This window comes from Phalangium opilio, unplaced genomic scaffold (assembly GCF_054372755.1).
Source record: "Phalangium opilio isolate 3A_F unplaced genomic scaffold, DU_Popi_V2 ptg000369l_1, whole genome shotgun sequence".
NCBI classification, from domain to species: domain Eukaryota; kingdom Metazoa; phylum Arthropoda; class Arachnida; order Opiliones; family Phalangiidae; genus Phalangium; species Phalangium opilio.
Window position 1 is genome coordinate 657,036 of NW_028324232.1, and position 13,170 is coordinate 670,205.

At 33.1% G+C, this 13,170-nt stretch overlaps 1 protein-coding gene across 1 annotated transcript in view; it reads right to left on the reverse strand.

The window, feature by feature from the left end:
• LOC149597178 (uncharacterized) overlaps positions 1-13,170 on the reverse strand; it is a 62,794-nt gene that overhangs the window by 34,321 nt on the left and 15,303 nt on the right. The window contains exon 2 of the mRNA XM_089861154.1: positions 887-1,106. Coding sequence (XP_089717280.1) covers positions 887-1,106 — 220 coding nt within the window. The remainder of the gene's footprint in view (positions 1-886; positions 1,107-13,170) is intronic.

Sequence of the window (13,170 nt, forward strand, 5' to 3'; positions counted from 1 at the left end):
ACAGAGTGTCACACTTCTTCTATTATACCCTTCTAATGATATTAAACAAAATCTAGGTATATATTTCCAAAATTTGCACGTACGTTTTACTTTAGATAACAGACGATGCTAAGAATCCGCTAACAAGACAGACAAGCCTCTAATCTATAACACAAGCTATAGCATATCCAATTGAATTGAATTGAAAAAAATAATAGGGGATTTGATTTTGGAACTAGTTATGTTTTTAAATGATAAAAAAAAGAACTTTAACTAGTACAAGTACAAGTACGTGTTTGTTAAAATTTCTAAGAGAACTGGTTCTCGCAAACAGCTAGCTAGCTATCAAAGGGAGTCAAATATTTGGTCACAGTTCATGGCTCTCTTCTCCCAACTTTTGGGGTCCTCTTTTCAAAATCAAAAATTGTTAAAAGGTGACTTGTCGACAAACGATAATTGTTCGAAGATATTCTAAGTCAGGACACAAACACCGCACAGTTTCCTTTCAAAACCTTACTCAAAAACGTTTTTCAGTCAAATCAGCTAAAAACGTAAGGCGGCTTTGCTTTGCCTAATTGGTTTATCTACGACTTGGATCAGCATGGATAAGCTGTTTTTACTTTTAAGAATTTGGTAACCCGGCTTGAATAAAGATACAAAAACAACCGCGATGTAAATACAGCTTGAATTGCGAGGACTGATATTAATAAATATGGTGGACTTAATAGCAGACGATTTTTCAAACTCTACCTCGGTCAGAATCAATTTAAACTTAAAGGGAGAGTGAAAAGGAAGAATCGATAAAAATTGATTTTCATTTCACTATCCCTTTAATAATAAATAAAGGCAATAATGGCCAAAAAAGCAAGGAGTATTAAAAGAGGATTGAAAAGTATTCTTGACTCACCCTTGCTGTAGGCATCTTCCAATTTAATATTAGGTGTTATTAACCCTAAGGGTGAATCTGGCATTTCGTCACCGACTGTCAAGGAATAGCTGTGTTCTGATTGGATACGGGGTGATTGGACAGCGTCTGACATCATACGGTCGTGTAATATAATTGGCTGATTGTCCAATAAATTCGTCCAGTCTGTTTCGGAGCCCAAACCGGCCATATCCTCGATATTCTGTTGAAATAAATAGATAAACAATTAAAAATCAAGCTTAATCGTGAAAGAGGGACTTCAATATATTATAAAAATCGCAAAAAATTCAGGAACCATTCCCCAAAATTTAACAGGCGGTTAATGACGTCACGAGGAGGCCTCGCGATGCATTGTTCCAGATTTAACCCCCCAGGGGGGTGAGGGGTTTGGTATATAAACTTACGATTGACATTGTTAATGAGCCATAACCAAAATAAAATGGTTTATACTTAGTTAGGAAAAAAAATGTATATTTTTGAAACCTTGAAATATTGAGAGAGTACGCAATTTCTTTATAAACAAAGTTTGAAATGACTTTAACAGACATAAAGAGTATAAATTCCGAGCCACATCTGGATGGATCTCCCCTAAGTTAACCCGACAATGTACTTAAAAGTTAAAACTTATATTGACTGCATCCAAAGCTTTGCTTTGTTCATTTCAGTCTGGTTCGAATATCTCGAGCTGGACTGTCTAGTCACGTGAAATTTCACGTGAAAGCGGGGTGGGCGGGGGCGGGTCAGCCTTTTTAAAACGATAACGTTAACTAACAAAACAAGTTTAGGTCATTAGTCAAGGTTAGGTTAAATCTCTCTCTGTCGATTCAAATGGAATCTCCAATTCAACGAAGCGTTCAAAATAACCATCCACGAATTTTTTGGGGTCTACACAGACAAAATTTACATAAAAATCATTGCCGGAAATTTAGTTAGAAAAACGATCAATGCACCCCGACAAATTTTTATACATAAAAAAAATTCATATTAAAAAAGTTTCCAAAACTCGACGACAAAATGTGACTTGTACTTTAAAAAAAAAAAAACGTTATCAGATCGATTTGCTTGAAGATATTCTGGCCAACCACAATTTTTCAACAACCTTTTAGTCGCTCCAGTAGATATTGTATAGACAGTGGTAGTGAAATGGGAGGAGCTACGGAGACGTGACGTCAACATTGGTATAGTCTAAATTGTATGGCCTAAGCAGACGACTTCCAATATGGTGGCCAAAACTGAGGTAAAAGATAGGACGGTGTTCCGAGTCCTACTTTCTTTCGCATTTAGTAGTATTCATCCGCCTTAACTTGCAAATATAATTTTAAAGGGAAAGTCACCCTGTATGGAAAATACCTTAAGCCTTGGTTTGTTTCGATGCCATACACGAGCCCTCAAAGGCTTAACAATAGAAATTACATTTAACGGGCGCGTTTGTGACATAATAATAAACTTAGACAATTTTGATGAGGACCACCACCAGCACCATTGTCAAAGCATTTTGGTTGGCGATTTCTAACTTCGATAAAAGGTCAAAGCACTCACTCACTAACTCGCTATTACAACATGCTGGTTGGTTGATAAAAACCTTGAATATCTCTTTTGTTTTGGTTTTTCATATATATACTGCCAAGAGATGTTATATAAAATTTTATTTATAGTCTAATAATAATTATAATTATTATTAAGTTCGATATGAGGGTCATGCGGGTACCTCTTAAATTAATTAAGTACGAGAATTTAATTTTAAACTGGCTGCATGCATGGAATAAGATTAAATTAAATTGGTATCAATAGATACTTTTCAATATTACGTAAAAATCTTTTATAAACATTGTAACTAAAACCTAACCGAACGGCTCTAACCTTATGAATGACCTTTAACGAACGAACCAAGAAATTATAAAAATTGTAGCTTCAAATTAAAAACAGATTAGATTTAAAAAAATAAAAAAAATTCAAAGACCCCCAAAAATATTTTTTCGTTTTTTTTCTAACTTGAGTCCGGTGAAAAGTGGTCAGGTCAGTACAGTAAAATACCCAAGGAATGTTGCAAATACCTACTCTTCTTAAAGTGATTGTGAATGAATTCATTTTTATTTAAAAGTAAAATGTATAAAACCAACCAGATCTTGAAAATTAAATAAGTCGAAAAAAATAAAAATATAAATTTCGAAATTTTTTGGAATTCGAGATTAACTTATTATATTATAATATACATTTAAATTAACCCTGAATTATTATTATTAAATATTAAATTTCACATTACCTTTAATATAAGGTTAATGTCTAGGCCGGTTTATTTTTATATATTTTTTTTATCTTGTATATAAAAAGAAAATTTCAGTCAAAAATTTGAATGTTACACAGAATTTGTTATTTTTCTTTTTAAAGTAATTTTCGGTGAAATCTTATTTTTATTTCGTGATATACCGATTTTGCGTACAGATATCAGAGCGACTTTACCTAATGTATATCCTGGATAGATTAGAATACCCGGGGAACACACAACACAAGTACTGGCATAAACCAGCCCTTTACTGTACTAAAACCACCATTGGAAAATTATACCAGTGCCATATCGTGCATGGTAGAACGTAGAAGTCGTTAAGGGGGCCAAGAAACAAGACGTATCTCGATTTAGCTACATTTTGAATGCGTAATCAGTTGCCTTCCACGTTATTTTTATTTAAATTATTATAATAAATAAATAAATCGTAAAAAAACATCGTAAAATTCAAAATCTAGAGTATCGACACTCGCAGGCCTTTGACTACACTCGACCCTACACTCAAAAACAACGATTTGCCAGTACCATTACAAATTCAACACCATTATTTAAATTAAATGAACAAAAATTAATTCAGAAAAACTAAAATTTAAATTTGAGGAGATATACCTATATATATATGTACATATTTTTTTTTTTGTTTTTAGTAGAAAAAAATAAATTTACAATACATAATGCGTGACAACGTACTTACGACAACATTTTAATATAAAATTCATTAGTTCCGAGGCATTTCAAATAATAAATATCTCAGGAAAAATAATAATAATGGTTTTAAAATAAAATAAAAAAAATAAAATATTTTAAAAATAATCGGCATAAACTTCCTACAAAGTTCACGATAAAACGTTGGTATTTCAAGTTCAAGGTCAACAGCCGCGATTATAAACGATTCTTATCTTATTATTTCTTAATGAATTATCAGAGAAATAAAAAAAAAATTGAGTGGCTTTCAACAAAACCATTAAACATTTTGCTGATTTTTTATTTTTATTATTTGGAAATATTTATTGAGTAACCTCGAATAATACTTGCAGGTTAAGGTGGTATATTTAGTGCTTGGAAGTGAAGGGGTTATAATGTAGAACGTCAAGGTAAGGTGATTATTTTTAAATCTAAAATGAATCGCTTCGAAAATTAATTAAATAAATAAATATATACATATTTTTTTTTTAAATGAACATTGCGGCCGGTGTTTAAAGGATGACCCCCTTTAATTTAAGCGAGAAACTTAACATATTAATTAAGGGGTCACCACTAAAACACTGCAATGATAATAAAGGGGGTCATACCTAAAACATTCCACTGATCATAACTACCTGTGTTAGGGGGCAAAATTGCTGGTCATATTGGTTACATTTTAGACTCAAAACTGACGATTTCTCATAGAACCATGCATCCCCCTGTACTACAAACCCCCCTCCCCCCCTTTTGGAATAGACACACATAATATTCAATAAACTTCAAATATATTTTTTTAAAAAGAAAAGAAATGTAGCTTGCAACTTAGAAGCGAATTTCAAATAAATTTTGACATATTTAACTATAGGCAGGCAGGCACGTTTGCATATTTTTCAAAACTGAACTACGAGGAAGAATTTGGCCAAATAAATACCATTTCTTTTTCTTTCAAATCTTCTAGTTTTTAAGTTTATAAAGTCGAAGTTATCAGAAAATCCTTTACATATTTCATTAAAATATAAATTAAATAACTTCAAATTAATACATTTTTGAAACTATTTTCTTTTAAAAGATAAAAGTCGCGTTTGATTTGTAGTATATAGAAGTTGCTTTTCTTTTGGTAGAGGGGCAAGGTTGGTTAACCAACCGTTAAAGTATTTTATGAAAAGAGCTATAGTCGCTCGACTTTGTTCACACTGACGCGCGTTAACTTAAAAAAAAGTCTCTCTTCAGGGGCACCAGGTTACTTTGCACCAAATACCATAGGAAATTAGACTTAATTACAGGCCATGTTTCAACGTCAACTCATCTTGAAAATGTTCGGTCATTTTGCCAAAAATGTTACGTATAAAAACATTTGAATTAAAAATACACTTTATAATTTTGTCATATCAGTTTCTGCATAAGTTTATAAGTGATATGTTATGTTCCTAGCATAAGTTTGTTTAATTAATATCTGGTCAAGACAAACTGAAAGGCTTGTAATTTTGAAGTGAGTGAGGTAGGGGGCATAGATTCGAGGAGGTAAAGCGAGGGAGGCCTGGTGAGTGAGGTGGCGCTGCTGTCAAATTTGGGCTTAGTAATGCATAGACTAAATAGGACCTAGATGGAATTAAGTCCAAGCTGCAAAATTAATTAACCACCACCGTCGTTCTCCTTGAATCGAACTAGTTATCTCGAGCTGCTGGAAGTCTCTCAGTAGCATTACGAACGTGTTATACTTATCATTTAACATATCACTTATAAATTAACTTATGGTTTTTTTTTTCAAAACGCAAAACGATAATGTAGTTGAATAGACCTAATGGTTAACCTTTTCATAAAATGCCTAAGAAATGGGGGTTGGGGGAAGGGGGTTGTAATTCAGTTTAAATTTCCAATCGATCATCAATAGTGCGTATCTGATAGATATTTTAGGCTTAGCAATCTTGATCCTGTACACATTAAATCACAAGTCTCCATTCATTAGGCCCTGGGCATCCACGGGGCGACTATATTATAAGTATACCAGCATTATTCAATAATAAGAAAAAAATGTACGTTGTTACCTCGAGGCGGACAATTTGAAACGTGTTTTCTGTAATCAAAGGATTATAGAGCTTTTTTATTTTTCTTTTTAGGAATGTTACGGTAAGATTCATCAAAAAAAAAAAAAAAAAAAAAAAAAAAACAGTTCGTGGTGTTTATACCTGAGAAAGAAGAGTTCCGAACTAAACCGGACTTTAGTTCCAAGCTGACGGGGTATAGATAAGGGCGTTCGCTTATTGGATAACACTGGAGTTTGTTATTCAAGAAGTAACTCATTGTTATAACGGTGAAATGATTAAGAAAAAAAAATATATCGTATTGTTTTATGTAACATTTGTTTTTTACAAAAATATCGCAACGGTTTCCGCCATATTAAATAACCTTGATATACTACTAGGATCCCCAGACGTTTATTATTATTATTTTTACATATTTTTGTATCTCAATGAATAACCGGCCGGCATCCATTTTGAATATCCCCAAATTGTCTACAAGATCACGTGATTTTAAACTCCTAACACTTGACCTTTGAACTAATAAAAAAAATAATTTCAAACTAGATCTCTTCAATATAATAAATTCGTGATCTCCTTAAATTATTATTTATTTAAAATATGAATTAAAATTAAATTGAATAACGTTATCCTCGTCTTTTAAAATCATCAAATGACCTTTCAACCTTTAGGGGCTAAATCTATAATCATATTATATAAACTTCATATCCCGGCCTAGACGTATTAAAATAACCCCATCCTAAAATCTTTTATGGAAAATTCCTTGAAATGTCCATAGCTGATAAAGGAAAAGATCAAACACATATTTATTTCAAAGTATTTTTTTAAAATTTCTTTTAGTACATTATGTGAAAACATGATTTTTATAAAAAGGCACATGACATGTTTTCATGGGAACTATAGTTTTCCTTTAGATATTATTAGTCTGTCAAATGATTTGAGATGGAGCTGGGGGGGAAGGGGAAGGGGGCTAAATCGACCCCCATTGAGCATCTTCGTGACTGGCTCTTTCTCACGATCGTGATTCCCAAATATTAGACACTCATTAAAATTGAAGATCGGGTATTGAACGGGAAAAGGTATACTAACGGCACCCACACGCTATTAATCATACCAACGGAAGATATCCTCTGCCATTACTCGATTAAATATTGCCAGGAAATATTTTTGAGAAAAACAGATTCTTGGTCCCAAAATTATCTTTTACGCGGTTTCCATTGATCTTTGCTGGATATTTAGAAGAAAAATGCGGCAAGGGGGGGGGGGAGAAGAGGCAATGGTCTTAATTCGTCATTGCCAATAACACGTTCAAAATGGAGCAACTGCCATTACTACATTTATAATATATATTAAAATAATCGATTAAAAATAAAAAATAATAATATTATAATTTCCGTCCTAGAATTAATAATTTTATTTAAGAATATTTTTAAAAAATTGATACGAGAAACATTAAATAAATGATTGAAAAAATTGCACGTGAATAATAAATGATTGAAAAAGTTGCACGTGAATAATAAATGATTGAAAAAATTGCACGTGAATAATAAATGAATGAAAAAATAAAATAAAATATTGCACGTGATTATTACAACTCGCGCGTGCCTCCCACCGTCCACTCCCCCTAATTAAAGCACGTGATTTCATTCATAAAAAAATGCGGGAATGGCACACGCACGCGCCTAGCTGTTATCCGACACCTTTGTCAACAAGCGGAAATATAGAATGCCATTTGAAGTATATACCGGATGTAGGAACTTATAGCGTACGCTATACAAATTACAAACAAAACTACAAATGGAAGAATTTAAGCTTATATAAATAATATTCTCGGTAACTAAAACAACCGAAGTTATCGTTAATAACGCCCCTGAAATTAACCATCCCACAAAACTACTACAGACAGACATTTCACAAATGGTTTTAAAAACTAACAAATTGATCAATAGAAAATTCATTAAAATGGTAGGCAATCAATGGTTAGTAGATAGAAATGTTTTAAGCCAAAATTTTCCTGGTTAGCCAAAAACCTTCGGGGGGATGGAAGCGGGGGGAATAAAAGCAACAGCGTAAAATTATGAATGAGGTCGATGACTTGAAAAAGCCATGAATGAACCAAACGAAATATACTACATAGATCTTCCCTATACAGCCAGTAATGTACGCCATGGATGCACGGTATTAGGGGCCATAATAGTACAGATAGTGTTTGCAAATACTCGCAAGTGTTGCCAGGCATTTGTGACGTGTGCAATATACAACAATGAACATATTGAATTAAGCTTTAATTGTTGTAGAATTCTGTAATTAGATTCAGTAATTATCATTCAGTTCCAAACATGAATGAATGCAGGAGATGCAGATAATAACAAATAACTGGCAACCCTGCCCCTGAAGCGCGTGCGCAGTTAAAGTTAAAGGGGGGTTAATTTCTCTAGCCCCCTTAGCGCACATTATCCATATACCAACACCATTCAATTCTTACTTATAGAGTATAGATAAATTATAAACTTATATTGTTACATCAATCAGATTATGATTTTTAAAGAAGACAACTTCGTAAGCGAAGTTATAGTTAATGGCACCTGTTGCAAACTCTCAAGGACTATACTTCTTAAGTGGCTTTACAGGTCACCAAATTCCATTCTAATTCCAATTATAATATAGCTAACTTTCCAAGCCACTTAAATACTACCCTGAGGCGAACCGTCAATATAAAAAAAACGTTACAATTGGTCATAAGAAATTTCTTTCTCGAGGTTGTAATTGTAACAAGTAATATATTGGATAGATACAATTTATGAGCGTATTAAATTGCAACCTTGGAAGGAGTCTCTCGAGAGTAGAATCGTTTGCTTAAATTAAGTACAACTAAGATGGCAATTCGAGCAGAGAATAATTGGCCATTTCTGTCAGATTTGACCCACTTTTCAAATCGTCTTCTCTATCCAAGGGATTTATTTGTCCTTAATATTTCATTACGTCAAAGAATTGTTCGCCTCTCACTTAACAATAGACTAAATTTAGTAGCGCGTACATACTTCCAATTATTTACTTCTGTTATAATATATCAAGCATACTATTATTTCGAATACACTGCCCAAGGCTTAACTTAAACGTAAACCCCCCCCCCCTCTCCCCATACCAAAGTGCATTTTGAAATTCGGCATAGATTGATTGGAAAAGGTCAAACTGTACTTGATCCCCAAAAAATACGCGTTAACCCCATAAAAGGCTTCCGCCATCTTGAAATTCTCACGCTTCATACATATTAAAATCATAGATATCTACAAGATGTTCATCCATTCCAAAATGCGAGGGTAATTATAGTTTGCCAATCAAGAGTTCGAAAATCTAACATCTATTGAGTAATGGCACCGTCCTGCCTTTGACTGTATAATTTTATATGAGAATTTAACATGGAGTGCCACTACTCTATACATCTATAACCACCGATTTTGTGTCCACATAAGTTAAAGTTATGAACATTGCAGGGAGTTCATTCAAACTACCCAAAACAGAATTAATTTATATAAAAATAAGATCCGGTGCAGGTTGCAGTAGTTAAGGACAGAAACAATTAATTACACAAAGCATATGGTAAGTAAGTAAACAAATGTTTACTTAGGCATAGCGTAATGACAGCTGACTATATAAGGTACTATGGGGAGATAAGGTAAGGTGCCACTACCTAATAAATAATAAAAAAATGTACACGGTTTTTCTCCTCACCGATATATCTATATAAAAAATGCCTGTACCAATCCATAACGATATCGAATATTCGAAGCAGCGCATTACAATTTACGAACTACTAACAGTAACAGGTGGTTTGGTTTAGTTTGGTTATAGCTTGCTATGAGTGAATTTCCGTTGGGGTTATGCCAATTTGGTGGCAACAACCCGAACCATTTTAGGAACCAAGATGGGTAAATACGCAGGGTGTTTCTGATAAGTCTATAGCCATAAATTAAGGTCCAGTGTTCTTTGTAACTTCTATCTCTATCCATTTTGTTTGACCTATAAGGAACAGTTTTCGAGTTACGATTTGATGAGTGTTTTTAATTAAATTAATAATCACTGTCTTTCAATATCTACTCAAATTTAAGACTGCGAAGTCCTGAGTTTGTTACGAGTTTAATTCTAAATAGGAAACTTACTATTTAAAGAGAGTCACTTTAATTTAAAGGCCGACTTCCAGCGAAAAGGGTTCTAGCGAACTGAAAACCGAGCATCAAGACTAACAATGAAGTGACCGTGCCGATTTTCGAAGCCCCGCTGGGGCAAAGGTTGGGAGGGTTCTCGCTAACTGAAAGCCATGCAATGTGGTTCTAGCGAACTGAAGATGAACAATAGAAATGATTTTAAATTTATTTCGTCTCGAATTTTTGCTTTCCACTGAAGGAAATTCTCTATTGCGTATCTTCAGTTCGCTAGAACCACAATGCACGGCTTTCAGTTAGCTAGAACCCTTCCAACTTCTGACCCAGCGGGGATTCGAAAATCGGCACGGTCGCTCCATTGTTAGTCTCGATGCTCGGTTTTCAGTTCGCTAGAACTCTTTCCGATGGAAGTCGGCCTTTAAGCGAGAGGGCTTTTAGTTTAGAGAAACTAGCCTATATCTTTAAAATAAAACTATTTAGTTAATTTGACACATGGGAGAGTTAAGAGCTCGAGTACTCTTTCTTCATTTATTTATTTATTCGGGCCAAGTACTTTTAAATTGAGAATTTATGCTAAATGAAGATGAGTTTTAGCACGTACACGTGTTAATGATACTCGGTTATATAAACGTATGTAGAAAACTGGCTCTCTCGGACTGACCCTATCATTTTGAAAAATGAGCTTTATTTATATACTAGCGGCACCCGAGTCTTAATCCCCCATTGAGTTTAGTACGGGCAAAGGTTCAGGGCTGTCATTACTAAATAAAAGTGCCTTTAACGGGATAACAAACTCTTTTCAACTTGTATTAAAATAAAGAGACGCTCTTAAATGTTAGGGCTGTGCAGAATAGTTAATATTTTTAAAGATATCGAATCGGATTTGGTAATCCAAAATTTTTTTGTATGGCTAACGGGTATCTTAGAGGGTACCCGATATTTTGGGACATCTGGACATTCAGTTTGAACTTGACACGGTACAACTACCTTGTCCGGGTATTTTCGGGTACCCAGCCCGCTAAAAGCAAAGTTTCGGGTACCCGCATCGCATGCACACCCCTATTAAAAATTAATAAACAATTTGAAGTTAGAACTCTAGAGAATAGCGCAGGCGCCAATATTTAACCATATACTTAAATTGTTATCTGTGGAATTTCTTATTCTATTTATAGATTAGATGCAGAACACTATCTCTTTAAAGTTCAATTTGTAAATTACACGGCGGTTCGTCGGCCAAAAAAATAAGAAGTTACATTTTGAGCGACGAACGATATTATAACCTTTGACATTATTTTTTAAAATTCTTTTTTCTCCTTCGTAGCAAGCGTGAAATTTGAAAATTTATTTCAAATTGGGGTTAGATTTATTCGGGGTTACGCCATCCAGTATCTTCGCGGCAATTTTATAAAAATATGAAGAAAAAATACATTACGTGAATTTTCAGGCTCATTTTTCAAATAAAACTATATGCTCAAAGTCGCGAAAGGTCAAGATGAAATTATGAAGGCCGATCTTACTCGTAATACATTTTAAAAGTAATTTCGGTTATTTAATTTTTTTTTCCATTTGCAAACTGCTCTTGAATAATAATATTTCACATGAAAAGTAACAATATTAACGTTATTTCACGTGAAAAGTATCAAAAATAACAATATTTCACGTGAAAAGTAACGATTTTAACAATATTTCACGTGAAAAATAACCATATTAATAATATTTCACTTGAAAAATAACCATATTAACAATATTTCACGTGAAAAATAACCATATTAATAATATTTCACGTGAAAAATAACCATATTAATAATATTTCACGTGAAAAATAACCATATTAACAATATTTCACGTGAAAAATAACCATATTAACAATATTTCACGTGAAAAATAACCATATTAACAATATTTCACGTGAAAAATAACCATATTAACAATATTTCACGTGAAAAATAACCATATTAACAATATTTCACTTGAAAAGTAATATTAACATTAGTTCACATGAAAAGAAAAATATTTTAAAACTACGAAATTTCTTAAAATTCCTCTTGAACCGAGGATGTTTTAATCTGATTTCTTTTAAAATGCTTGGATAATTTTGCATAAATTAAGGGTACGGAAATGGCGTAAGCTACAATTAAAGCGCTAATGACTTTTCATAATCAAAAATGGTAAAGCCATTACGATTAAAAATAATATTATTTTGAGGATAGTGGGTGACTTTTGACATTGAAATGCTGATGCTCGTGTTTTGAATAGCGAAAAACGTCTGTAGCTAACAAACACAAAACAATTAATTTTAAAATCTAACCTTGAGGAGAAAGTTTGAAAAATCGTAACGTACTGTTCGTGTATACAGCCGGGTTTTCCCCACCCCTACCTTGACGTATTGGCGAAGTTGCGCCATTTCAAAAATAACAGACAAATAAATAAACAAATAAAATAAATAAAATGAAATATTTCTGAATATAATTTAAAATTTAAACCAAAAAAAATAATAAAATTGTAAACAAAATATTTAAAGGTAGTTTTGAAATTTTGGTAAAAACTTTGACAATGGATGTCAGATATAGACCTAGAGGTAGGTAGTAGTTGTTGCTGTATTTGTTTACGACAAAAATGTCGCGACACATTCAAACAAATATAATAACATTTTTGTCTCTCTTTCTCTCTCTGTATTCTTGAAATGACACACTTCTAAACATAAACACTGACAATCAAAATGGCTCGACAAAATATATAAAATTTCCCCATTGAAAATAACTAAGCTATTATTTCGACATAACTAAACCGAATATAGAGACACCTCAAAAAAACACCAAGCAAATTACTTACAACAAAACGGAATTTTAGCGACGAATATTCTAGGTCATATTTTTTATATTTAACTGTCATACAAGTAAACTAAACCCAATATTTGTTCAGACGCAAAAACACGCGGGTATAGATAGTTTTCACACATGGAGGATTCATACCATTTACACCAGGAAGTCGGGCTATCTGGAGGACAAAAATCCGTCTGCTTTTGTCCTACAGATTGCCCGGCCTCCTGCTGTAAATGGTATGAATCCTCCATGTGTGAAAACTATTCATAGCGCA